We start from the raw sequence: 26,184 nt of genomic DNA, 5'->3' as shown, positions 1-26,184 counted from the left end.
TTGTCAGATTTCCCGAAAGGAGGGCGATGGAGAGCTTTGAATGTGTTGCGGAAGTTAGAGTAACAATGATCCAGAATTTTGCCAGCCTGGGTCGTGCATTCGATATGCTGATAAAATTTAGCGATTGTCTGATAATGTGGCAAAACTGTGCTGTCAAAAACAACAAGAAATGTAATAAAATCCTAGGTTACATGAATTGCTTTGATAAAGATTGCGTTGAAATTGAACTTGGAACAAAATTGAACTTGTCTGAACAAATTTGCAGTCAAAGCATCTTTAATAAACTAATTCAAGTGGTTTGATCAAATATGATCTGAAAATCTTTTGGTGATTGAATGTGTATTGAATAATGTGACGTAAATGAAGTGTGATGGAATGTGCAAAAAAATGTGGGTGTACGTTAACGTTCAATAGAAATTGACCAATGAAAACACGCCTTTGAAAATATATGGGAGAAAAAAATATATATTAGACAGCATCACTGATTGGCCAAGCAGCTGCTTTACCGGTGAGATGCACTGTTTAGCGCTACATCCACTTTAAAGATTCTGAATGGTTCACTCCTAGGAGGCTGCTTGACACAGGTTTGTTGGCTGTTTAACTTTATGCTTTGCCTATTCAATTATATTGTTCCAGGTTTGCTCAATAACTATGTAAAAAAATAATGAATACATTGAGATTTTAGCGCAATAACATTGATAACTGGGTCATTAAAAACCCCACCAGTCACCATAAATCGCTCAATTCTCAAAAGGTGTAGATGTCTGGTGGATTCATTCGTTTGTAAATGTAGATAACCTCCATCATATTATCAATACAGATTACGTGATATCGCAGGCTGGATAGTGTACGGATTTTAAGACGTAGGCCTATACTCGAAACATCACGAAAACAATAGTTCTCTTTTACAGGCGTTCCCTATTTCGTAACGTGCTTGGTGAATCAACACGTAGTCATTAAAATAGCTATGTCCTGTATAACTTTTTCAAATTGTAAAACGAAATATCCGAGGCAGTCTAGTGGAAGAGGTTGAAGGAAAAAGGTCGTATGAGGAAATAGTACGTTTTGTGCGACACTCAACTTTGTTTCGAAACGTTTATTAGCGTGATGCGCGCTGTTAGGACTTGTGAAAAGAGCCCGAATGACGCCGTTGTTAGTTAGCTAATATTGTAATACAAGTTTAAAATGATACAATGTATCCATTGTCAAACTCGTGCTGCGGCATCCCCTGCCTTGTCATTTGTATCGAGACTGTTTGCTGAGATGCTATCAGTGATTGTCGAAAAATATTCGTATGCTTTAAAAAAAACCCGATTTAAACAAGCAATATAAAATACTATTTCCATTAGTAAAGCAAAAACGATAGGCTACTCCGAAAAGGAAATACTTTTGATTTGATTTTGGGATTAACAGTCATTTTTTATCACGTTGCTTTTAAATGGAAAGGGTGATACCCGTTGAAGTGATCAGGTTCTGTTAATTGCAATGTAGCAATATATTTTCATGGAGTAGCTTGTTGTATATTAATGCTGCATTTGGCCTACTCCGGTCTTGGTAACTTTTTCAAAGGAAGGTTTATTTTTGGTCTTGCTAAACAGTTCATAAGCGTTAAGCTTAGTACATACAGGTGGCAAAGATTTAGACCTATTGGTGTTACTAAATCGTCAATGTTCTTTGCCAGAAATCTGTAATGCACACTTTCTTAACCCTGCTCAGGGTGGCTGCAAGTTCACAGCTATTTCAAAGACGTACACTTGTTACCAATGGTTGTAGCCTACTTATTAAGCCCAAGTTCAAATAATGACGAGTGCCTTTGAAACTTGGTTGGGTAGAACACCTGAACGTTTGACGTTTATAAGCTAGGCCTATACCTGGCTCAATGTGGCACAGCAGACAACCACAGAGGAATTGTGTGGAATGTTGCCTGGCGTCTGTTTTTGACATTGACTTACTGAGTGCGCTGGTTTTAACTGCCTCTCCTGTTGACAATATTCTTGAGATGTGAACCCTTTATTTCACTGGATTGGTCTGCCGTGTGGTTATCATATGGAGTTGCATTTTTTCATATACTACAAAGGGGAGAGTATTTTTGTCAGTGGATTACAGTACTGCTGATAAAGACGGTCAGGTTTAGGTGAAAGGCGAATGTCTCTTATTGACTACAACCCCCAGGGGCAGTGTGTTCCTGAAACTCTGTAGTAGTCTGCATTATATAAAAAAAGTTGCCAGCTAAGGGGGAGTGGTGGCATGCCCCCCTGCAAAAATGTTTGCCCTTCAAAATCAGATTTAGTTGCATCTGATGTGCACCAATTTGTTAGTCAATTAAGTAGATGCCTTAAAAGTAGGCAGCTGGCACTTATGGAACACATGGAAGGGGTCACCTGTGATGTGTTTCAGTGAGGTGAAATGTTCACAATGTCGCAGATAGAAGTGTAACAAATACAGGTAACATGGATTCTTATTCTACTTGACAGACAACCATATCTGTTCTACTCAACGCTTTTATATATGAACGTTTCTGTAACGTTGCACCATCCTGAACTGGTCCCTGTTTACACCCATTCATCATCCAGCCAGGCTGTGTGCCACCTGTTGCCTGGTTCCCAATCCCACCCTAGCTTTTTTTGCCTAAAGGTCCTAGATCTGGTCTGAAACCAACCCCTATGGAACTTTTTTTTTAGTAGCATGCGTTCATGTCTTTGAATTCATGTCAAATGCAGATATGAACGGATGTGTTGACTGACAGCCATGTGGCAACTTCTACAGAAGATCTTCACATGGCTTTTACTATATATTACAAAGGTATTCTGCTACGAAGTCTAGTTTGTATTTGCCTATGTTACATCAGGTGGGGCGACAGGGTAGCCTAGTGGTTAGAGCATTGGACTAGTAACCGGAAGGTTGCAAGTTCAAACCCCTCCACAAATCTGTCGTTCTGCCCTTGAACAGGCAGTTAACCCACTGTTCCTAGGCTGTCATTGAAAATAAGAATTTGTTCTTAACTGACTTGCCTAGTTAAATAAAGGTAAAATAAAAAATCTCTCCAAATGTGCCGCAAAATGGTGCCGACGGAGGGCTGCTTCGCTTCTAGTCCTTAGGAAACTTTGCAGTATTTTGTTTTTTTAAATGTATTATTTCTTACATTGTTAGCCCAGAATCTTGTTACATAGAGCTGGGAAGAATTAGATAGCTGAGCGGTGTCAACTTACCAGCACTATGACTAGGAATACGACTGTTCCGAAGCGGATCCTTTGTCCGGACTACCCAGGGAATTTGAGATGATTCCAGAGGCTGATCCAAAACAACGCCCCCAGAGAAGATGTAGACGGAGCAGTCTTCTGGTCAGACTTTGAAGGCGCGCACACCACCCACCGCTTTCGCGTGTATTTCTTGCGACTGTCTCTAGATAACAAAGGTAGATGAAATTAGGGCAAGGGTTGCTTTCCAGTGAGACATCAGGGATTGTAACATACTCTGTTTCACAGAAAATGACTTGTTGCTGTCGGAGTCGATACAGCCACTTGGATTCTTTGTACGTTGTGCCGACAGGAATAAACATCTCTCCGGAGTCATTAACTTGTTTTTCAACCCCTCCACAAATTTCTTGTTAACAGACTATAGTTTTGGAAAGTCGGTTAGGACATCTACTTTGTGCATGACAAGTCATTTTTCAGACAATTGTTTAGACAGATTATTTCACTTAAGAATTCACTGTCACAATTCCATTGGGTCAAGTTTACATACACTAAGTTGACTGTGCCTTTAAACAGCTTGGAAAATTCCAGTAAATGTTGTCATGGCTTTAGAAGCTTCTGATAGGCTAATTGACATCATTTGAGTCAATTGGAGGTGTACCTGTGGATGTATTTCAAGGCCTACCTTCAAACTCATTGCCTCTTTGCTTGACATCATGGGAAAATCAAAAGAAATCAGCCAAGACCTCAGAAAAAAATGGTAGACCTCCACAAGTCTGCGTCATCCTTAGGAGCAATTTCCAAACACCTGAAGGTACCATGTTCACCTGTACAAACCGTAGTAGGTAAGTATAAACACCACGGGACCATGTAGCCGTCATACCACTCAGGAAGGAGATGTGTTCTGTGTCCTAGAGATGAACGTGCTTAGGTGCGAAATGTGCATATCAATCCCAGAACAGCAGTAAAGGACCTTGTGAAGATGCTGGGGGAAACGGGTAAAAAAGTATCTAATATCCACAGTAAAACGAGTCCTATATTGACGTAACATGAAAGTCCTCAAGGAAGAAGCCACTGCTCCAAAACCGCCATTTGAAAAAGCCAGACTACGGTTTGCAACTGCACATGGGGACAAAGATTGTACTTTTTTGGAGAAAGGTCCTTGTTTGGCCATAATTACCATCGTTCTGTTTGGAAGACAAAGGGGGAGGCTTGCAAGCTGAAGAACACCATCCCAAACATGAAGCATGGGGGTGGCAACATCATGTTGTGGGGGTGCTTTGCTGCAGGAGGGACTGGTGCACTTCACAAACTAGATGGCATCATGAGGTAGGAAAATTATGTGGATATATTGAAGCAACATCTCAAGGTATCAGTCAGGAAGTTAAAGCTTGGTTGCAAATGGGTCTTTCAAACCCCAAGCATACTTCCAAAGTTGAGGCAAAATGGCTTAAGGACAACAAAGTCAAGGTATTGGAGTGGCCATCCCAAAATGTTTGACCCAAGTTTAACAATTTAAGGCAATGCTACCAAATACTAATTGAATGTGAAAACGTCTGACCCACTGGGAATGTGATGAAATAAATAAAAGCTGAAATAATTCTCTATTCTGACATTTCACATTCTTAAAATAAAGTGGTGATCCTAACTGACCTAAGACGGGGACTCTTTACTACTACTAAGTGTCAGGAATTGTGAAACTGAGTTTAAATGTATTTGGCTAAGGTGTATGTAAACTTACGACTTTCAACTGTATCTCTCACTTTCAAAACACTGGCGGGGTGAAGACTTTACTGTTTTAACTATAGATTGCCCTTTTAAACTTCTTTTTTACCACAATCTATATTTTGTATGGAAATGTCATGTTCTAGAAGGGTCCAGACACAGAAGCACAGTCTTCTCTTCGTTGGGCATCATTTGAAAGACTTCTGTGCACTGATAATATATGGGAATCCATCGGTTGCTATGAGAATCCAATGCCCTGAGGATATCATTGTTTGAGGATCACAAAGTAGTGTTGAGGGATTTAGTGCTTTTATTTTTTAGGTCTGTTTGGTTTCAATATCATTTAAAACATTAAATCTAATCTCTGCTCAGGCAGTAACAGTCTGCCAGTCAGACCTAACCTTATCTATTCACTCCCCATACGGTACTGTCTTTAGGCATCCTATTTAGCTAGCCTGCCTAAGTAGACTATGCTTCAGAGCTGTCTGACAATCATTTGACTAGTTCAAAGTACATAAGGCATACTTTCAAATTGTCCCTTTTTCGTTGTGTACATTCCTCTCATGCGGTCTGTATCTGTCCAGAGATCTGTGTATAATGACGAGATGCTCATGTTGCCGACATAACAATGGGGGCCGTGGTCCCAAAGGTGGGAAGGCAGGCAACAAGCTTACATCCGATGAAACACATTGGGCTTATTTAGGACAGATTTTGCAGAGGTTTCACTCTCTCTTCCCGTCTGATCCATCTTCGTCAGCCAGAAACCGAAGCAATGGATTATGGTTATTGTAGTTAATTACCACGTTTCTGAGAAACTAGGTGGAATATTAAATCAGGAAGCACCAGTGACCACTGTCAATAAGAAAGTGGTCAGATGAAGCAGCTTCTTAGCTACACGACTGTTTTGCTAGCACAGACTGGAATATGTTCCAAGATTTTTCCGATGGCATTGAGTACACCATGTCAGTCATTGGCTTCATCAATAAGTGCATCGACGATGTCGTCCCCACAGTGACCTTGTACATACCCCAACCAGAAGTCATGGATTACAGGCAACATTCGCACTGAGCTAAAGGGTAGAGCTGCTGCTTTCAAGGCGCATGGCTTTCAAACTATTACAGACTACAAAGGGAAGCACAGCCGAGAGCTGCCCAGTGACATGAGAGCATCAGCTGTTCCGGAAGACTGTGATCCCGTTCTCCGTAGCCATGTGAGCAAGACCTTTTAAACAACATTCACAAGGCCGCATGGCCAGACGAATTACCAGGACGTGTACTCTGAGCATGCGTTGGCTTGTGTCTTCACTGACATTTTCAACCTCTCCCCGTCCGAGTCTGTAATACCAACATGTTTCAAGCAGACCACCATAGTCCCTGCCTAAATGACTACCGACCCCGTAGCACTCGCATCTGAAGCCGTGAAGTGCTTTGAAAGGCTGGTCCTGACTCACATCAACACCATTATCCTAGAAACCCTAGACCTGCCCCAATTTGGGCAGATTGCGTCTGCTGCATTTCCTTCTGACCTGTGTACAATATGATTTTAAAACAATCCATAACTTTTTTTAAAATAATTGAATGATTCTCTGTGGCCAAATCATGCTTTCGTAGCCTATTTTGAATACTTTATTTACATCTGTGTAGACTGGATTAGGCTATATAATTTTGGCACTTTAAAAAAATTCAATTTACTTTAGGAAAAGCTTCTTCTAGCCTTATGCATGCGCTGCCTATGCTTACATATGAAAAACGTAACCTCATTCGTTATTTGAGTATAGGCTACGGATTCCATTTGTTTAAGCCATTCTAAATACATTTTAAAAATCTATCCATAGGCTATATGTAAGGACCATATTAAATTAAGAATAGTCTGATTGGTGAGAATATTATCAAGTGCTTGTTAAATTGTGAATGAGACTGACGTGTGTGCAGCCTGCGCAAGAAGCAGAGCTCATGCCTTTCTTCAAATCATCATTAGTCGCATCATGCAGGCTTTAAGTATTAAAAAAAAAAACATCTAAACGTATAGCCTAATGTTTGTATCACAACTGAAGTTTCATAAAGAACTCTAAATGAAGCCAGTAGGAGGACCGGTTTCTTTCGTTAATTGCGCAACACAGAATAGCCGCATGTGTGCGCTCCCTCGGAAATCATTTGGAGAAAATATCCTTTCTATTCAGCTGTGTTTAATTGTATTCCTCATACTGTAAAATAGTGCCACAGAATTCTAAGCAAACCTTGTCTGCTAAATTAACTAGTGTAGCCCACAGCCAGATCGGGGCCTAACATAAGTTAAACTCAGAATATGCTATTCTGTTCTTCTGAAATGGGCTACAGTTTCTTTAGAATTTTCCTAAAATAAATAATGGATTTATTGTGATGGTGTAGATTGTAGTCCTCCCATGAGCACCTTTCCATTTAACCAGCATCCTCACCCACTGTGCACTGACTGACACCGGACGTCCATGGATGTTAAAATTTGGTCAATCTGCCCTGGCCTTGATTTTAACGTCCACAGTTGTCAGGACCGGCCTTCATTTGGTCCAAACAGACGTCCATTCAGATTTGGACCGGACCTAATCTGAAACCATCATAGATGTCTGTTTCACAAGTTTGCAGAGTACAGTAAAGAAAAGTAGAGTATTGTGAAGCACAGAGTACAGTAAAGGGTTTAGTACTGTACTGTCTCGTTTAGTACATTAGCGCACACAAGTGGATTACACTACTGTGTGTATACTCTGCTTTGCTCTACTGTGCTGTACTTAGAAGTCACACGTTTGGACATCAAATATTGGTACAGATTTGGTCTGGACCAACCATTTTTGTTTAGTGGAGCTCATTAAAATAATACAGAATGTGTAGAATAATACCCACATATACAAAGGGGATATTGCCTACTTCTAGCTTGGTGTACCTATTTAGGATACATGTCCAAGATGGCGTAGCAGTGAAGATGTGTTTGTTTTGTCCTTTCGTGTACTTTTGTATTTTTTTTGTGTATGTGTATATATATATATATATATATATATATATATACAGTATTTCAATCTCTTCTCGATTTTTATTTTATTCGATTATACCTTCCGGTAACCTGCCTCACTCAATGTGATACGGAATCAATTTTAGAACACATTAAAGAATCTCCAGAAGCTAACTAGCTAATTAGCTAAAAGCTATTTAGTCATTGTTAGCCACTGCTAGCGGCTTTTACGTTCTGCACAGATACCAGCCCTGTTTTTAGCCTGGATAATACTCGCCTGTCTACCAATATCGGACTGTCTCTCCACAACAACACCGGATTCCTGCTGTAATTCCTGGACCACTACTTCTGATCTTCGCAGCTAGCTAGCTCGCAGCTAGCTTTCACTCACCGTGGCACCCAGTACCGAAGCTTTTCCCTTAGGCCCACCTTCCGGCCTACTCAGCTGTTCACCCGAACCCCACTCATACATGGCTCGAGCCCAAAACTCCACCGGATCCTTACTGTAAACTCTGGACCTTGGCACCGGATCACCGCTGCTACCGATTGGATATAGTGGCAAACGCCACTGCCACGAAGCTAGCACCAGTTAGCCGTGAGCCAGGCACATCTCCCGGCTAGCAAACTAAATTCCACAATACCTCTTTCGCCATCTGGCTTGGATTCTCTGTCGACACGGTGCACCACCACGACTGGTCTGCCGACGAATACTCCATCCACTGTGCTTTCATCCGGCCTCCGTCGGAGCAGACGCTCCTTCTAGCCCAGGGCTACTAACTTTAAACGCTGTGTCGCTAGCGTAGTGGGGTTCCCCTGTTCCATCTACTGCTGCCCCCTGGACACTATGATCACCTGGCTACATAGCTCATGCCTACTAATCATGGTACTCCATTCTGTTTATTTATTTTTTTTCTGTCGGCCCCAGCTGCGAACTCAGGCTGTGTGTAGTTAATCCGACCCGCTCTGCCTAGTCATGGCCATTTTACCTGCTGTTGTGTTAGCTGATTAGCTGTTGTCTCACGTGGTGTTTTAGCTAGCTCTCCCAATCACCACCTGTGATTACTTTATGCCTCGCTGTATGTCTCAAATGTCAATATGCCTTGTATACTGTTCAGGTTAGTTATCATTGTTTTAGTTTACAATAGACCCCCTAATTCCACTCTTCATACTTGCTTTGTCCCACCTCCCACACATGCGGTGACCTCACCCATTACAACCAGCATGTCCAGAGATGCAACCTCTTATCACCCAGTGCCTGGGCTTACCTCCGCTGTACCCGCACCCCACCATCTGAGCATTATGCCCTGAATATATTCTACCTCGCCCAGAAATCAGCTCCTTTTATCCTTTGTCCACAACGCTCTAGGCGACCAGTTTTGATAGCCTTTAGCCGCACCCTCATTCTACTCGTCCTCTGTTCCGCGGGTGATGTGGAGGTAAACCCAGGCCCTGCATGTCCCCAGGCACCCTTATTTGTTGACTTCTGTGACCGAAAAAGCCTTAGTTTCATGAATGTCAACATCAGAAGCCTCCTCCTCCTCTAAGTTTGTTTTACTCACTGCTTTAGCACACTCTGCCAACCCTGATGTCCTTGCTGTGTCTGAATCCTGGCTTAGGAAGGCCACCAAAAATTCTGAGATTTCCAAACCCAACTAACACTTTCTGTCAAGATAGAACTGCCAAAGGGGGAGGAGTTAGCCTGCAAAGTAATGTCATACTTTCCAGGTCCATACCCAAACAGTTTGTACTTCTAATTTTAAAAATGAATCTCTCCAGAGTTTGTTCTGTTAGGTGGCCTAAACTGGGATATGCTTAACACCCCGGCAATCCTACAATCTAAGCTAGATGCCCTCAATCTCACACAAATCATCAAGGAACCCACCAGGTACAACACTAAATCTGTAAACAAGGGCACCCTCATAGACGTTATCCTGACCAACTGGCCCTCCAAATACACCTCTGCTGTCTTCAATCAGGATCTCAGCGATCGATCACTGCCTCATTGCCTGTATCCGCTACGGGTCCGCAGTCAAACGCTCCCTAAAACACTTCTGCGAGCAGGCCTTTCTAATCTACCTGGCCCGGGTATCCTGGAAGGATATTGATCTCATCCCGTCAGTTGAGGATGCCTGGTCATTCTTTAAAAATAACTTCAACACCATCTTAGATAAGCATGCTCCGTTCAAAAAATGCAGAACTAAGAACAGATATAGCCCCTGGTTGACTCCAGACCTGACTGCCCTCGACCAGCACAAAAACGTTCTGTGGTGGATTGCAATAGCATCGAATAGTCCCTGCGATATGCAACTGTCCAGGGAGGTCAGGAACCAATACACGCAGTCAGTCAGGAAAGCAAAGGCAAGCCTTTTCAAGCAGAAATTAGCATCCTGTAGCTCTAACTGAAGTTCTGGGACACTGTAAAGTCCATGGAGAACAAGAGCAGCTGCCCACTGCACTGAGGCTAGGTAACACGGTCACCACCGTTTTATTTTTTTATTTATTTTTTTTAAATCCATGATAATCAAATTTCAACAAGCATTTCTCAACAGACCCGTACAAATCAGCTGGGCTTGACAATCTGGACCCTCTATTTCTGAAACTATCCGCCGCCATTGTCGCAACCCCTATTACCAGCCTGTTCAACCTCTCTTTTTCATATCGTCTGAGATCCACAAGGACTGGAATGCTGCCGCGGTCATCCCCCTCTTCAAAGGGGGAGACACCCTGGACCCAAACTGTTACAGACCTATATCCATCCTGCCTAAGGTCTTCGAAAGCCAAGTCAACAAACAGATCACTGACCATCTCGAATCCCGCCGTACCTTCTCCGCTGTGCAATCTGGTTTCCGAGCTGGTCACGGGTGCACCTCAGCCACGCTCAAGGTACTAAACGATATCATAACCTCCATCGATAAAAGACAGTAGTGTGCAGCTGTCTTCATCGACCTGGCCAAGGCTTTCGACTCTGTCAATCACCGTGGCAGACTCAGTAGCCTTGGTTTTTCTAATGACTGCCTTGCCTGGTTCTCCAACTACTTTGCAGACAGAGTTCAGTGTGGCAAATCGGAGGGCATGTTGTCTGGTCCTCTGGCAGTCTCTATGGGGGTGCCACAGGGTTCAATTCTTGGGGCCAACTCTTTTCTCTGTATATATTAATGTTGCTCTTGCTGCGGGCGATTCCCTCATCCACCTCTACGCAGACGACACCATTCTGTATACTTCTGGCCCTTCCTTGGACACTGTGCTATCTAACCTCCAAACGAGCTTCAATGCCATACAACACTCCTTCCGTGGCCTCCAACTGCTCTTAAACACTAGTAAAACCAAACGCATGCTTTTCAACCGTTCGCTGCCTGCACCCGCACGCCCTACTAGCATCACCACCCTGGATGGTTCCGACCTAGAATTTGTGGACATCTGTAAGTACCTAGGTGTCTGGCTAGACTGTAAACGCTCCTTCCAGACTCATATCAAACATCTCCAATCCAAAATCAAATCTAGAATCGGTTTTCTATTTCGCAACAAAGCCTTCACTCACGCCATAAAACTGACCCAATTTAACTACCTCATCCCCATACTGTTTTTAGTTATTTACTTTTCTGCTCTTTTGCACACCAGTATCTCTACCTGCACATGACCATCTGATCATTTATCACTCCAGTGTTAATCATCTAAATTCTAATTATTCGCCTTCCTCATGCCTTTTGCACACAATTGTATATACTTTTTTTTCTCTACTGTTATTGACTTTGTTTATTGTTCCATGTGTAACTCTGTTGCTGTCTGTTCACACTGCTATGCTTTATCTTGGCCAGGTCGCAGTTGTAAATGAGAACTTATTCTCAACTAGCCTACCTGGTTAAATAAAGTTGAAATAAAAAAAAAAATAAACATCACCATGAAGAGAATGGCATTCATAGCCATCATAATGAAATTCTGTGTAGTATAGATCAGGGTCCCACTTCACTTACTGTGGTTCAATTAACAAAAGCCATTTTATTTGTATTTAAATAAAAAAATGTAACTTTTGTAATAGCTGACACAACATTCTTTCTGCAGACATTTTTTTTATTCTTAATTTGGAGCAGATATTTAAGAGTTTATGGAAAACATGGTCTCAGAATTTTACCAAACTGCATCGGCACGGTTCTTCCAGTAAATGTATTTTTGTAAAAATGTCTGTAAATTAAGTAGTCCTTGTGCGTGGAGTTGTATGGTTCGTTACCTTGTTTGCCATACGTTTTAAGTCACAACGCAATGCCGTAACACGGGTTGCTGCGACTGACACAGACCAATTTCTCCACTCAACAAACTTGTGAATATCATGTGGCGCATTGGAGGATTCTTGTCCTGTCAGCTTTGAAGTACAATGACAGCATTCATACCAAGCCATTCAAGGAAATCTGAAAATGGAGGCTTGTGGTGTGGGGAAAAACTCTTGGTCCTCTCTCGCTGTCGTCTCAAATGTTCAGAGTATCTCACATGAGAATCTAGCATTTTCTACTACAGATTACGGAGCTCTCTCACCGCACTCTGTGGAACTGGGCCAAGGGCGCACTGCCTCACCGCTGCGACCCGCCTGCTCTGCTTGTCTTTGGCAGGCGTTACTATTACTGAGAGCCCCACTCCGTTGAGCGGGAAGTTAGTGCTAAACTTTCTCTTTTAAACAGCTAAATGAGCTAAAGCTGATGAGATTAGGATATTTAATACTTTCCATCGATGGTTAAATTGTTTTGAGTTTGTAGCATTTCAGTATAATGGCGTGGTGATTAAAATGTTTGCGGGAAGAAAACAACAATTCTATAGTCCCTATAAAAAAAATAAAAAAAATGTATAGCCACATTGGCATCAGATCAAACTTTGTCACATGCCAAATAGTGTACACTAAGGTTTAGACCTTAACGTGAAATGCTTACTTACAAGCCCTTAACCAACAGTGTAGTTCAAGAGTAGTTAAGAAAATATCTACCAAATAAACTAGAGTAAAACAATAACGAGGCTATATACAGGGGGTACCGAGTCAGTGTGTGGGGGGGGTAGAGATTAGTCGAGGTAATTTGTACATGTAGTTAAGGGTGAAGTGACTGCATAGATGATAAACAGCAGTGTGCAAAAGAAATGGAGGGGGGGTCAATGTAAATAGTCCGTTGGCCATTTTTATTATTTGTTCAGCAGTCTTATAGCTTAGTGGTAGAAGCTGTTAAGGGGCCTTTTGGTTCTAGACTTGGCGCTCCTGTACCGCTTGCTGTGCTGTGGCAGAGAAAGTCTGTGACTGGAGTCTCTGACCATTTTTGGGGTTTTCATTTGACAAAGCCTATTATATTGCAGGAAGCTTGGCCCCAGTGATGTACTGGGCCATATGCACTACCCTCTGTATTGCCTCTTCCAGTTTAAAGTGAGCAATCGCTGTTCTGATGTCCAGAAGTTATTTTCGGTTATGCGTAGCCAGTGCTGTGAAGAACCGTTGGTGTAAAAAAAAAAAAATGGCTTTATAAATAAAATATTTGGTTCACCACTGGATGCCAAATTGTATCCTGTAACACTATGTATTTTTGAACCGAGGTATCAACCGAACCGTGACACAAACGATTAATGAACTGACACATGGATTTAGTAAACCTTTGCACCCCTACATTTTATTTGAATGAAAAGACCGCAGGTTTGACGCTTTGTTTATGAAGTTAGATAGTATTCTCTTACTGATCATGGTTATAAATGGCTTTTTGACAAACGCACATGCAGTTTAAAATTAAACTAGGTGAAAATTGGGTCTGACGTATTACTTTGAAATTTTCCTCTGCCATGTTTTTAGGATTCATAGCCCAGACTCAGATTCTTAGGTGCAATCTAAATGTGCTGACCCTGGTTTTGTTTGTAAATGGGAGTGATGGCTCTTGGCAAATCTTTGGTTTTGGGTGCTCATATCCCAAAATTCAAAACTGTGGCGGTTATCAGCAGTCGGTGGCACCATCAGTACTAACAGTGGTTGACTCTGCAGTGCAGAGTGATGGTCCGAGCCTCATGGAATCTTGACAGGGTATGGGTAGGTTAGGAAAGCCTGTTCCCATATGTTTGTGCTATATGGCTACATTTATGCATGAACATAAGAGTTGGAAAGATGGCACAAACAGATCTGGGACCGGGTTAAGGGTACTTAACTGTCATTAGGTTCTGTTGACAGGGCTGAGAGGGAGGCTGCAGTCACCAAGCCATACCTGCAGTGCGGACAACCTTGGCTCCACTTCACCCCTCTCCCTCCCCAATGTCCCAACTCTATATGACCCTGTACAGTGAGGACAGGTTTCTGAGCGTGGTTGATTTCCTCTCAGGGGTCACCTGTTGTCCTGAAAGCAGCCCTCCCACCAAAGTCACCTTTGTGTACAAAGCGGAGTGGGAATTGAGGGTGAGAGGTGAGACTGCGTCCGTGTGGGGCTAATTATCGCAGATTGATCCTTTGGCAGTGACTTCCACCTCCCCCGCACCCTACACTCAGTCCACAGCTAGCCACCTCAGTCACGCTAGTCTAGATTTATTTCACTGCAAGGGAGCAGGGAGGTCATTCTGTTATGCTTCCCCAACGTGTGTGTGTCATATGTTAACAACTTTATGAATAGAATTACGATTCCCTGCTGCCCCTTTACTACAACATCTTCCAGGACTATTTGTAGCTAATGTTGAATTATCAATGAGGCATCCGCACTTAACAAATCATAACACTCGCACGAACACAGCCTATTCAATAACTGAATAGTGCATGGCAGTTTCAAACAATGTTATTAGTCACATGTGCCTAATACAAACAGGTGTTGGTAGGCCTTACAGTAAAATGCTCACTTATGAGACCTTAACCAACAGTGCAGTTAAATCTGAATAAGAAAGTAACAAATAATTAAAGAGCAACAGTAAAATAAAAATAGTGAGTTTTGAGGGGTATTTCTGTATGCCAAAGGTTGTTGCGCTAGGCTAGGGTATCCATACTGTGCTAATTCAGGAGTGAATCAATATGCTACAGGGATGGTGCTGCTGACGTTTTCCTCCAATTGATGGCCTTTCTCACATCACTGAGACTGGAAGCCTGGTGGCTTTGATCCTGAGAATTCAAGGTGAATTTAGGAGGGGCTTTTCAGGAGAGTGCAATGTTACAGAATTGCATCGATCTCACTAAAGTGAGATCTATTTGAATAAGATTTTATATCTGCAATTGCAAGGTTCAGAATGTCCCACTTCACTGAATACACTGTATATCTAGAAGTGGATTAGCTGGTTTTGTGACAGTGTAAGCCCTCTAGGCATTTCTAACTGTAAACAACAAACTGGGCTAGAACGCTGCTTTCGCACATCTTTAGCAGCTTAAAGCTAAAGTTAACAGAATTCTTTAGACTAGGGATTTAGTGTTTCTGGACCAGGCCTAGGAGTGGGAATGGGCTAGGCATTGTATCTGAAGCAAGCCAAGACTGGAGAGGTGTGTTGGTGTGTATGCGTGTCTTTTAGACCTGGGTTTCAAGTACTTGAAAAATAATTTAAATCTGTACCTGTTTGAGCCTGCCTGGCTTGATAAACCAATAGAAAAGCCCCAAAACTGCAAATCTGGCACTCCAGGCAGACTCAATCAAATTCTCAAAAGTGTTAATATATTTGAACCCAGGTGTGGTGCCTGTCAGTTTATCTGTTGGTCTGTCTAAGGGGTAGGGGAGTTTACTTGGTTCAGAATATGCTCATTCCTGAACATAAGCATACTCAATGGAGACTTTCCATTAAATGTGTTTTGTGTCTTTTAGTTCTGAGTTTGACTGGGTGTGAGATGGAAACCACAGTTTACACCTTGTGTTATGTTCAATATTTTATCATTCCTTTTTTTTAGTAAGATATACTGTACTTTTCCATGTTTAATGCATTTGTCTTATACTGCATAATGCACCACAATGCATTATATATATATATATTAGTGCCTTGCGAAAGTATTCGGCCCCCTTGAACTTTGCGACCTTTTGCCACATTTCAGACTTCAAACATAAAGATATAAAACTGTATTTTTTTGAAGAATCAACAAGTGGGACACAATCATGAAGTGGAACGACATTTATTGGATATTTCACTTTAACAAATCAAACTGAAATTGGGCGTGCAAAATTATTCAGCCCCCTTAAGTTAATACTTTGTAGCGCCACCTTTTGCTGCGATTACAGCTGTAAGTCGCTTGGGGTATGTCTTGCACATCGAGAGACTGAAATTTTTTCCCATTCCTCCTTGCAAAACAGCTCGAGCTCAGTGAGGTTGGATGGAGAGCAGTTGTGAACAGCAGTTTTCAGTTCTTTCCACAGATTCTCGATTGGATTCAGGTCTGGACTTTGACTTGGCCATTCTAACACCTGGATATGTTTATTTTTGAACCATTCCATTGTAGATTTTGCTTTGTTTTGGATCATTGTCTTGTGGAAGACAAATCTCCGTCCCAGTCTCAGGTCTTTTGCAGACAGGTTTTCTTCCAGAATGGTCCTGTATTTGGCTCCATCCATCTTCCCATCTTCCCTGTCCCTGCTGAAGAAAAGCAGGCCCAAACCATGATGCTGCCACCACCATGTTTGACAGTGGGGATGAGCTGTGTTGCTTTTACGCCAAACATAACGTTTTGCATTGTTGCCAAAAAGTTCAATTTTGGTTTCATCTGACCAGAGTACCTTCTTCCACATGTTTGGTGTGTCTCCCAGGTGGCTTGTGGCAAACTTTAAACGACACTTTTTATGGATATCTTTTAAGAAATGGCTTTCTTCTTGCCACTCTTCCATAAAGGCCAGATTTGTGCAATATACGACTGATTGTTGTCCTATGGACAGAGTCTCCCACCTCAGCTGTAGATCTCTGCAGTTCATCCAGAGTGATCATGGGCCTCTTGGCTGCATCTCTGATCAGTCTTCTCCTTGTATGAGCTGAAAGTTTAGAGGGACGGCCAGGTCTTGGTAGATTTGCAGTGGTCTGATACTCCTTCCATTTCAATATTATCGCTTGCACAGTGCTCCTTGGGATGTTTAAAGCTTGGGAAATCTTTTTGTATCCAAATCCGGCTTTAAACTTCTTCACAACAGTATCTCGGACCTGCCTGGTGTGTTCCTTGTTCTTCATGATGCTCTCTGCACTTTTAACGGACCTCTGAGACTATCACAGTGCAGGTGCATTTATACGGAGACTTGATTACACACAGGTGGATTGTATTTATTAACATTAGTCATGTAGGTCAACATTGGATCATTCAGATCCTCACTGAACTTCTGGAGAGTTTGCTGCACTGAAAGTAAAGGGGCTGAATAATTTTGCACCCCCAATTTTTCAGTTTTTGATTTGTTAAAGTTTGAAATATCCAATAAATGTCGTTCCACTTCATGATTGTGTCCCACTTGTTGTTGATTCTTCAAAAAAATAGTTTTATATCTTTATGTTTGAAGCCTGAAATGTGGCAAAAGGTCGCAAAGTTCAAGGGGGCCGAATACTTTCGCAAGGCACTGTATATGGCACTTATAGTAGCTTCATAGGAAGTGTTACTGTTTCAAGTCTAATCTCCTTTTCAGATATGGGATGTCGCACTGCGTTCTCGCAGTTAAAAAAATAAAAAATTATACATGGCATTTACATCGCTCGATCATCTCTTTTAGTCCTGATCTCATTGGTGATGTGATCTGGTATCATTGCTCCGTGACATGTGCTTTCTAGAGTTTCTAGAAAGTGCTTTCTTTGAAATTGTATACATCATAGCGAACTAAACTTTTATGAAAAGGTATACTGATTTGAACAAAAATATAAATGCAACAATTGCAAAGATTTTAGAGTTCAAAGTTTAAGGAAATCAGTAATTTGAAATAAATTAGGCCCTGATCTATGTATTTCACATCACTGGGAATGCAGATCTGCATCTGTTGGTCAGATACCTTTTTTAAAAAATAAAGTTGATCAGAAAACCAGTCAGTATCTGGTGTGACCACACCTCCTTCGCATAGAGTTGATCAGGCTGTTTGGACTGTGGAATGTTGTCCCACTTCTTCAATGGCTGTGCAAAGTTGCTGGATATTGTGGCCTCCAGAGTGGCGCAGCGGTCTAAGGCTTCACTACAGACCCGGGTTTGATCCCAGGCTGGGGCACAGCTGTTCGTGACCAGAAGACCCATGAGGCGTCGCACAATTTGGCCCAGTGTCGTCCGGGTTAGGGGAGGGTTTGGTGGGCTGGATTTTCTTTGTACCATCGTGCTCTAGCGACTCCTTGTGGCAGGTCGGGCGCCTGCAAGTTGACCTTGGTCGCCGGCTGTACGGTGTTTCCTCCGTCACATTGGTGCGGCTGGCTTCCAGGTTAAGCAAGCAGTGTGGCTTAGCAGGGTTGTTTCGCAGGACACGTGGCTCTCAACCTTCACCTCTCCTGAGTCTGTAGGGGTGTTTCAGCGATGGGACAAGACTAACTATCACGAAATTGGGGAGAAAAATGGGTAGAAATTATAACTAATTGGAACACTGCCGTAAACAATGGGTGACATCTGTATGGAAGAACTGGGACATTTTCAGCTTCCTGGAATGGTGTACAGATCCTTGCGACATGGGGCCATGCATTATTATGTTGATACATGAGGTGACTGTGGCAGATGAATGGCACGACAATCGGCCTCAGGATTTCGTCACGGTATTGTCCGTAGCTTATGCCTGCCCATATAATAACCCCACCCCCACTATGGGGCACTCTGTTCACAACTTTGACATCAGTAAACTGCTTGCCCACATGACGCCATGCACGCTGTATGGTGGTACAGTTGAAACTGGGAGTCATCCGTGATGTGACTTCTCCAGCGTGCTGGTGAGCATTTGCCCACTGAAGTCTGGTATGACACCGAAGAATAGTCAGGTCAGACCCTGGTGAGGACGGCGAGCACGCACATGAGCTTCCATGATGGTTTCTGACAGTGTGCGGAAATTCTTCAGTTGTGAGAACCCACAATTTCGTCAGCTGTCCGAGTGACTGGTCTCAGATCTCACTGGTGAAGAAGCCGGATGTGGAGGTCATGGGCTTGCCTGCTTACATGTGGTTTGCGTTTTGAGGTCGGTTGGCTGTACTGCCAAATTCTCTAAAATGACATCGGCTACAGATCCTGGTTCGATACCGGGCTGTGTTGCAGCCGGCCGCAACCAGGAGAACCATTTTGCCCAGCGTCGTCTGGGTTCGGGAGGGTTTTGCCGGCCGGCATGTCCTTGTCCCATCGCGCTCTAGCGTCTCCTGTGGCAGGCACATGCATGCTGACATGGTCGCCAGGTGTACCGTTTTCTCCGTCACATTGGTGTGGCTGGCTTCCGGGTAGAGCGTTCATTGTCAAGGAGCAGTGTGCGGGTTGTGTTTCAGAGGACCCACGGCTCTCGACCTTCGCCTCTCCCGAGTTTGTACGGGAGTTGCAGTGAAAGGACCAGACTAACTACCAATATGATGAGAAAGGGGGTAAAATTATGGCAGCGGCTTATGGTAGAGAAATCTCGAGATACAACTCTGGTGGCCATTCCTGCAGTCAGCATGCCAATTGCACACTCCCTCAAAATTAGATCTGTGGCATTGTTGTGACAAAACGGCATATTTTAGTGGCCATTTATTGTCCCCAGCACAAGGTGCTGTGTAATGATCATGCTGTTTCATCAGCATCTTAATCCATCCACTTGACAGGTGTGGCATATCATCTTGGCAAAGGATGCTCACTAACAGGGATGTAAACAAATTTGTGCACATAATTTGAGAGAAATAAAAGCTTTTCTTGCGCATGGAACATTTGTTTTATTTCAGCTCATGAAATATGGGACTAACACTTTCCTCTTAAAATATTGTTCAGTTCCCTTCTCTTGTAAACTGTCTGTTTATCCCCTACAGTTGTCCTGTATGTGCATACTTTGTTTGCTGCAGCATATTCAAAACTGTAGTACTTGTTTGTGCCCTGCACATTTTCAAAGTAGCCTACCGTTTAACAACCTGAATTCCAGGCAGTTTTTTTACAACTATTTTATTTTGAACATGGCTCAGGTTAACCACTTCTTTTTAAGCAAGTTAGGAACTAAGTGAAAGTAGCTAATAAGTAATACTCCATCTTTTAACATCACATATCCAGGGATCTCCAAGAATGTTTCTGCATAAACCTAGCTAGTCTGACTCATGCACTTGACTTGCCCTGAAATGACAACCACTTTCTTTTTAGCTGGGCCTGGGGGGGCCAAAATCCAGCTGGATTGTGGCCCCCACACTTCCGTTTTCTGGCTGAGTGGGGTGACTGGTGGCCGAGCGCTGCCATTGGCCTGTCATCTTCCCAGGCCTATTATGGAGGGGCTGGCTGGAGGGGGAGCAGCAGTGGAGGGTTTACCTTTAGCCTGGAAACGAGTCCCAGCCAAGCCATGTGACGCCTGTGCCGTGTCCCTTTTCCCTGCTCTCCCCGGCCAGCTGAATGAGACGAGCACACACATGCACCGTGTGTGTGGGGGGAGTATATACATGCATATACAGACGCTTGTATGCACATACCACACACTTCGGAGTGTGGGCAGGTTGGTATGGAAACAATGATAACAGAGGGGGGCTGAGAGGGAGATGTCAATGGTTTTAAGTATATCGAGCATTCGGCTGTGGTTAGTTACAAACTGTTCCTTGTTTGCCCTAGTCTTAAGAATTCCACCATTTTGTTTGACCTGAAAGGTGTTCCATATCTGGAGGTTGTTCTGTAAATACAGCAACATTTACCTCTTCCTTGTTACAATCTAATTTCCCTGTCACTGGCAGTGTGTGTGTGTGTGCCAAGCTACCAGTGCGGGAATGGTCTACCTCAGAGCCAGTTTACGTGAGATTAGATTCTTCGTAATTAACATGTTTCAGATGTGATGGATCTGCCATTAACATTCTGGACTAAATCCTCAAATCACTATGATGGGGATCTATTAGGGCTTTCATGGTTAGGGCTGCCACAGTAATCGTGTAACCGACGATAATGGATGAAGACATGAAAATAAAAATAATACGTGTTTTAAATACATAACTTGATAAGTCCAGTTAAGAACAAATTCTTATTTACAATGAAGGCCTATTTCCCCCCGGCCAAACCCTCCCCTAACCCGGATGATGCTGGGCCAATTGTGCAGCGCCCTATGGGACTCCCGATCAGGGCCGGTTGTGACACAGCCTGGGAACAAACCAGGGTCTGTAGTGATGACTAGTAATGTAGTGACTGACTGAAGATGGCCAGGCATTAAAGACAAGACGTGTGGTTGAGTCCATTTCCACGGTAACATGGACTCTTTACAACGTGATGAAACGTTGCTGCTCCTTGTTTTAGCTCAGTGTTGTAGCAAACATCAGCAAATAATGCACCCAATGGCTTACCACAAATGGGGCACACTGTCACTTGACAGATGTATATCAGCAAGTTAGGCTAACTAACCCTAAGCTGTCAGTTTAGCTATAAGTAAACAGTCTCTGATTTGAGACTTTGGTTGCTTAGGCAACCCCCCCTGTTTGAAAGGGGGCGTCGCCCTACTATTCATAGTTGTGAGAACTAAGAGGTCTACTGTAGCTCAGTCCCCTCTGGGAGCAACTGCTACTACTTCAGGGACACAAGGTAAAGGTACCTCTACTGTATGCTATGCTGATACAAAGCAGTTACTTTTGTCTTTTTCTTTTTGTGGCTATTTTTCAATGATTATCGCATAATGTGAATCTCTCAGGGTTTTTGTCACCTCGGCATTAGCCACCTAGTTCCTAGTATTACAGCTTCAAAGAACTGGAGTTTTAGTAATTGTATTCATGCTTGGAATTGATCAAGTGTAGTCATCTCATTTGGCTAGTTAAGTCGTGTGATGCGACAAACCTAACGTAAAATGATTAGTTAGAACATAATTTTGGTCAATGGAACAGGCTTTACACATACACTACTGATTTTGGTATTTCTATATGGGCCACACTTTCATCCTTTATCATTATCAAATTATCTGTTAAACCTTATGCATCATCGCACATTTGGTTATTAATTGTGAAACTTTACGATCAGCAAGTCTTCCAAGTGTGACGTTTTATTGGTCTGATATCGACAGCAGGGATCAAGTTAGAACAAAGCCTCTTGGGACATATTGTTTGAGGGATAATAAAAAAAGTGTGAAGTCAAATGTAAGGCCTATGGGCAGCAGCCTAAGGGCCAAGAGAGGCTGAACAGGTTTTTGTACCAAGGGTGGAAATGTATGTACTGAAGTGTTTTAATAATTTGATGAGCCCTCTGCTTAACCTCAGGACAGCATCTTAGTCATTTGACTTAAATTGACTTGAAATAAAGATTAAGGTCTATTTCAAGTGATTATTTGCATTTCAAGTGATGAATTGCTTTTTGACTCATGATTCATAACCAGGTGAAGTATTAGATGAAAGTTTGATTAGAAATTATTCCTCCCACTAATTTTGACTCGGAAATGTGAACGAAGCAAATCTTTTATATTTAGAAAAATGCCTTAGGCTAAATGTGACTGCCACTGTTGTTGGAAGTCAAAATTGAGCCAGCTCCCTGTTGAAATAACCCTTCTCAGTCATCAATAGTGGCAGGCAGTCTGGGGACAAAGAGCATAGGGCGACCTATTCACTCTTTCCTGTTTCTCTATCGCTCTCTCTGATTTCTGTAATTGTGCCATTTGTTATGGAGGATATGGTAGGACAGGATGAAGACTGAGACTGTAGTGCAGTTACAATGGTAAAACACCTGTCCTATAAAGTGCTTTTTAAGAGCAACAGGCTCGTCAAAAAATATTCTGTCACAATTGAACTAAAATGAGAGTAGATGTGTAGTCGTCTTTAGTTTTAAAGACCCTCGACGGTTTTAATGCTAAAAGGTGATGTATAAACAAGTAATGCAACATTCAGTTTGGCTGACTATTGTATTGACAGAAGAGATGTTGACATTGAGAGAACATGTTGAGGTGACCTGTGACGGTCACACTGGTCTCCATGTGGCGACTGAGTGACTAGAGCCTCAGAACCTTGTACTATAAAATACTTCCTGACGGTAATACTGTTATAAAATATATTTTTTTAGCCATTTCAGTTTTTGCTCATAAGACTTAACACAATCTATTTTAATTTTGTAATCTGCTCCCAAGTATTCCCACCTTCAATAGCGAGATCGCATACAAATGTAAGCAAGGTTTGAAATGTTTTAGTAAAATAACTGTTTGGGCTTCGTGGTCAATTTACAAATAATTTGTTTTTATGCTCCAGTCCCCGACGAGTCGCTCAAGAAACAATCGACCTGCGGCTGGTTCTTGTTGGTGATCCATGCTGTAGAAAGTATCCACACCCCCTTACAGTTTTTGCTTCACGCCCTGGACTATCAATCCCACCCTCTTTGCTTGGATCAATTAAACCGTGCTGTATTATGAGATCAATGCTGACTTCAAGGAAGTGTTTATACAGGGCCCTGGCCTTGTGTGCAGGGAAGAGAGGATTCCAGTGGGCTCACTATCAAAACACCTCAAACAGGAAATGTCACCATGTCTTACTTCCCCACTAAAACGAGATGTGTCGGTGTGCTGATATTGTCATGGAAACGTGTGTTCAGGATTGTTTTGAGTGTCAGATTACCTCAAGGCATTCGTTATGTTTGCAAGTCAAGTGTATGGCGATGGGAAAATAATATAATACGAGGAGCTATATTTGGTTTACTTGGTTTCAGTTTGAGGTGTTGCACTAAACCCTTTCTCTCACATCTTGTGTACGTTTCACATGAAATGTGTGGCCCTCTGTCTCAATGTTCTGAAGTGGTTTCCTCTAGTGTTATTTCCGTCAGCTGCACTGGTCTAAGATTGCATGAGATGAAGGAAGCCTACAATTACTGTCGCTTTCAGACGTCTAGTTATTGTAGGTGAGTGGACAAAAAATAAGCTATTTGAGAATAATAGGACCAACCACTTTCACTAGTACCTGCTATTTTAATGTTTGCAGAACCAAGGGGTTAAGATGGGTACAAACTATGTTGGCAATAATAGTGTAGCTCCACCCTCAACCAAAGCTCCTTGCAGTCAAACATGTCACCCAAAATATCCTCAGTGTACAGGGTGGGAGAAAGGAACTGGGCACTAGTCATCCTGTGGCGATTATTGCTTTCCCCTATGCAGTTCTTTCATCTCTTATATATTGACGGGGTAGCTAGGTGCTAGGGAGATGGGTGGTGTCTAGTATGGAAATGTAACTTTCTCCCTCGTGCCCAAAGACTACAGATATGTAAGTGTTACACTGTCATTTAAAAATAAATTCTCTCTAGACAACAGACGTGATGCAAGCCCAGGACCTCCTGAGACAGCTGCAGATCCCAGAGCTGGAGGATGTGTGCCAGTACATGCACAGCCTGCCCGCCAACATCCTGATGGGCGTGGGCGCCCTTGCCGCCCTCACCACCTACTGGTACGCCACGCGGCCCAAGGCCCTCAAGCCGCCCTGCGACCTCAACATGCAGTCAGTGGCCATGACGGTAAGGGAATGCTTTCGTTACTTTAGTTTTATTTATGTTCAAATCCCAGATTGCACATATTAATGTTCCAGCACAAGTCCAAAGAGCATAGGTTTCCTTAGTTTCTAAGACAACTTGTGTAACCGCATAGGAGGAAGTGATGAGGAAATAACAGCTATGGATTTGTCAACAAAAAAAGGCTACATGTTACAAGAACTGTCTATAGATGCATTAGTCTTCATTACTGTATGGCATTGTACTTGTCCACAGTAAGTTATTCTTGTGTGCTTTTCTGAAGAGTGTTCTAATGTTAACTTGGTTTAAGGAAGTTCAACAGTTGACAGTTAACATGGGTATTTTGGACAATGTGTCCCATGTGTTTAGTCCTGTTTGTCTGCACAGGTTAATATACAGGTTAATTTTGTTAACAACACTTTGAAGTGTTTGGACCAGATTTTTCCATTTCAACTTTCAAAATATTCCATCTCAGTAACAGAGTAGGAGGCCAGACAACAATTGTGCTTGTCTGAGCATGTAGTCTGACTATTTACATTTTTGAGTGAGTCACTAAATGTCTGCATGAGCACCAGTACAGATTGACGCATTTTAATGGACTCCCCTGATTTGATTGGATACCAAGTAAGTCCCTGTATTTATTTTGTTTAAGAAGTGAGATTAGTGTGTGTGTGAGCGCACACACCCCACCCCGGTGCTGGCAGTGGGAGGACTTGAGAAAGCTGTTCTGGCCGACGTAAACACGAAGTTCTTCGCTGTGCCAGCACTGCATTCCTCCAGTCCTCATCTCTTATTTTTCTTTGTGTGCTGAAGACAAGGAAAATGTGTAATAGAACTGCGTTGTGTGTGTGCGTGGTGTAACTAGTGTCTTTGTCCTTTCAGCCAGTCCTCTATTCGACGTACAGTACAAAGTCATTATGCAGACAGATACTCATCATGATTCATGACTAATGGAAAATACAGGAATGGACAGTCTTCTCGTCTAGCATCTACTGCCTGTTTATAAGTGAAGTTTTGAAATGGCCTATTTTTTTAAAAAGTTGGAAAATGTTATGTCTATTTTCTGCTTGTTTGAGAAGTAGCAGTGGCTTTGAACACACACTACACAAACCCTAATGATTTACAGTTACCCTATTCTAGACGCTGATCTTGGGTCAGTTTAGCATTTTCCATACAAATATTTAAGGTTAGGATTGGGTGAAAGAAGCTGATCCTAGATCTGTGCCTTGAGGAAACTTCACCCAGAGAGACCACAAGGATGTGACTGGGCTTGTCAGTATGGGCCCCTTCATCACCCTGGCAACAGTCTAGGCTGTGTTCCATTCCAGAGTATTAGCCACCCCTTCTCACTTCACCCAGCTACAACTTGACTGGTGAAAGCGATCCTTTTAAATATGAAAAGCAGATCTTGCCCCTTCACACTCATTCACTGTGAGGTGGAAGGTGACCAGTTTCTCTAACCTCAGCCACCCCAGGTAGGCTAGCTTTATTGAGTCATTTCAGATCCTCAAAGGGGGAATGGGCTAGGAGAACTTTCTGCAATGAAAAGCAGGCTTGCTGTGTTGCCTAGTGCAGCAGTGACCAACTTCGCAGAGCACATGGTAGTGGAGTATATTTTTGCTCTGTAGTTCACGGCTGCAAGAATGGACTGGCTATAGGGCAATTAAGACAAATGCCAGATGTCCACAGGCTTAATATGGACCAGTCATGTGTAAATATTTTTGCATAGAATGATCCCAGTTTGGTTAATAGTAGGGGCCTGTCAGGCCAAATAATGTCCCCCTCTGTCAC

General features: G+C 42.7%; 1 protein-coding gene across 3 annotated transcripts in view; it reads left to right on the top strand.

The window, feature by feature from the left end:
• The first annotated feature begins 479 nt into the window (after positions 1–479).
• Positions 480–26,184, top strand: part of LOC110497495 (long-chain-fatty-acid--CoA ligase 1) — a 65,020-nt gene continuing 39,315 nt past the window's right edge. Inside the window, exons 1-2 of one of the 3 annotated variants that reach the window (XM_021573626.2) lie at positions 480–584; positions 24,193–24,399. In XM_021573626.2, coding sequence (XP_021429301.1) covers positions 24,205–24,399 — 195 coding nt within the window. In that variant the 5' untranslated portion in view covers positions 480–584; positions 24,193–24,204. Of the gene's footprint in view, positions 585–1,038; positions 1,059–21,431; positions 21,511–24,192; positions 24,400–26,184 lie in introns of those variants that run through there. The other 2 variants (XM_036954462.1, XM_021573627.2) reach the window with 2 other exon arrangements.

The sequence above is a fragment of the Oncorhynchus mykiss genome, chromosome 19, assembly GCF_013265735.2.
Source record: "Oncorhynchus mykiss isolate Arlee chromosome 19, USDA_OmykA_1.1, whole genome shotgun sequence".
NCBI lineage: Eukaryota > Metazoa > Chordata > Actinopteri > Salmoniformes > Salmonidae > Oncorhynchus > Oncorhynchus mykiss.
The sequence above is the reverse complement of the archived record's forward strand: the minus strand, read 5'-3'. Positions and strand labels throughout refer to the sequence as shown.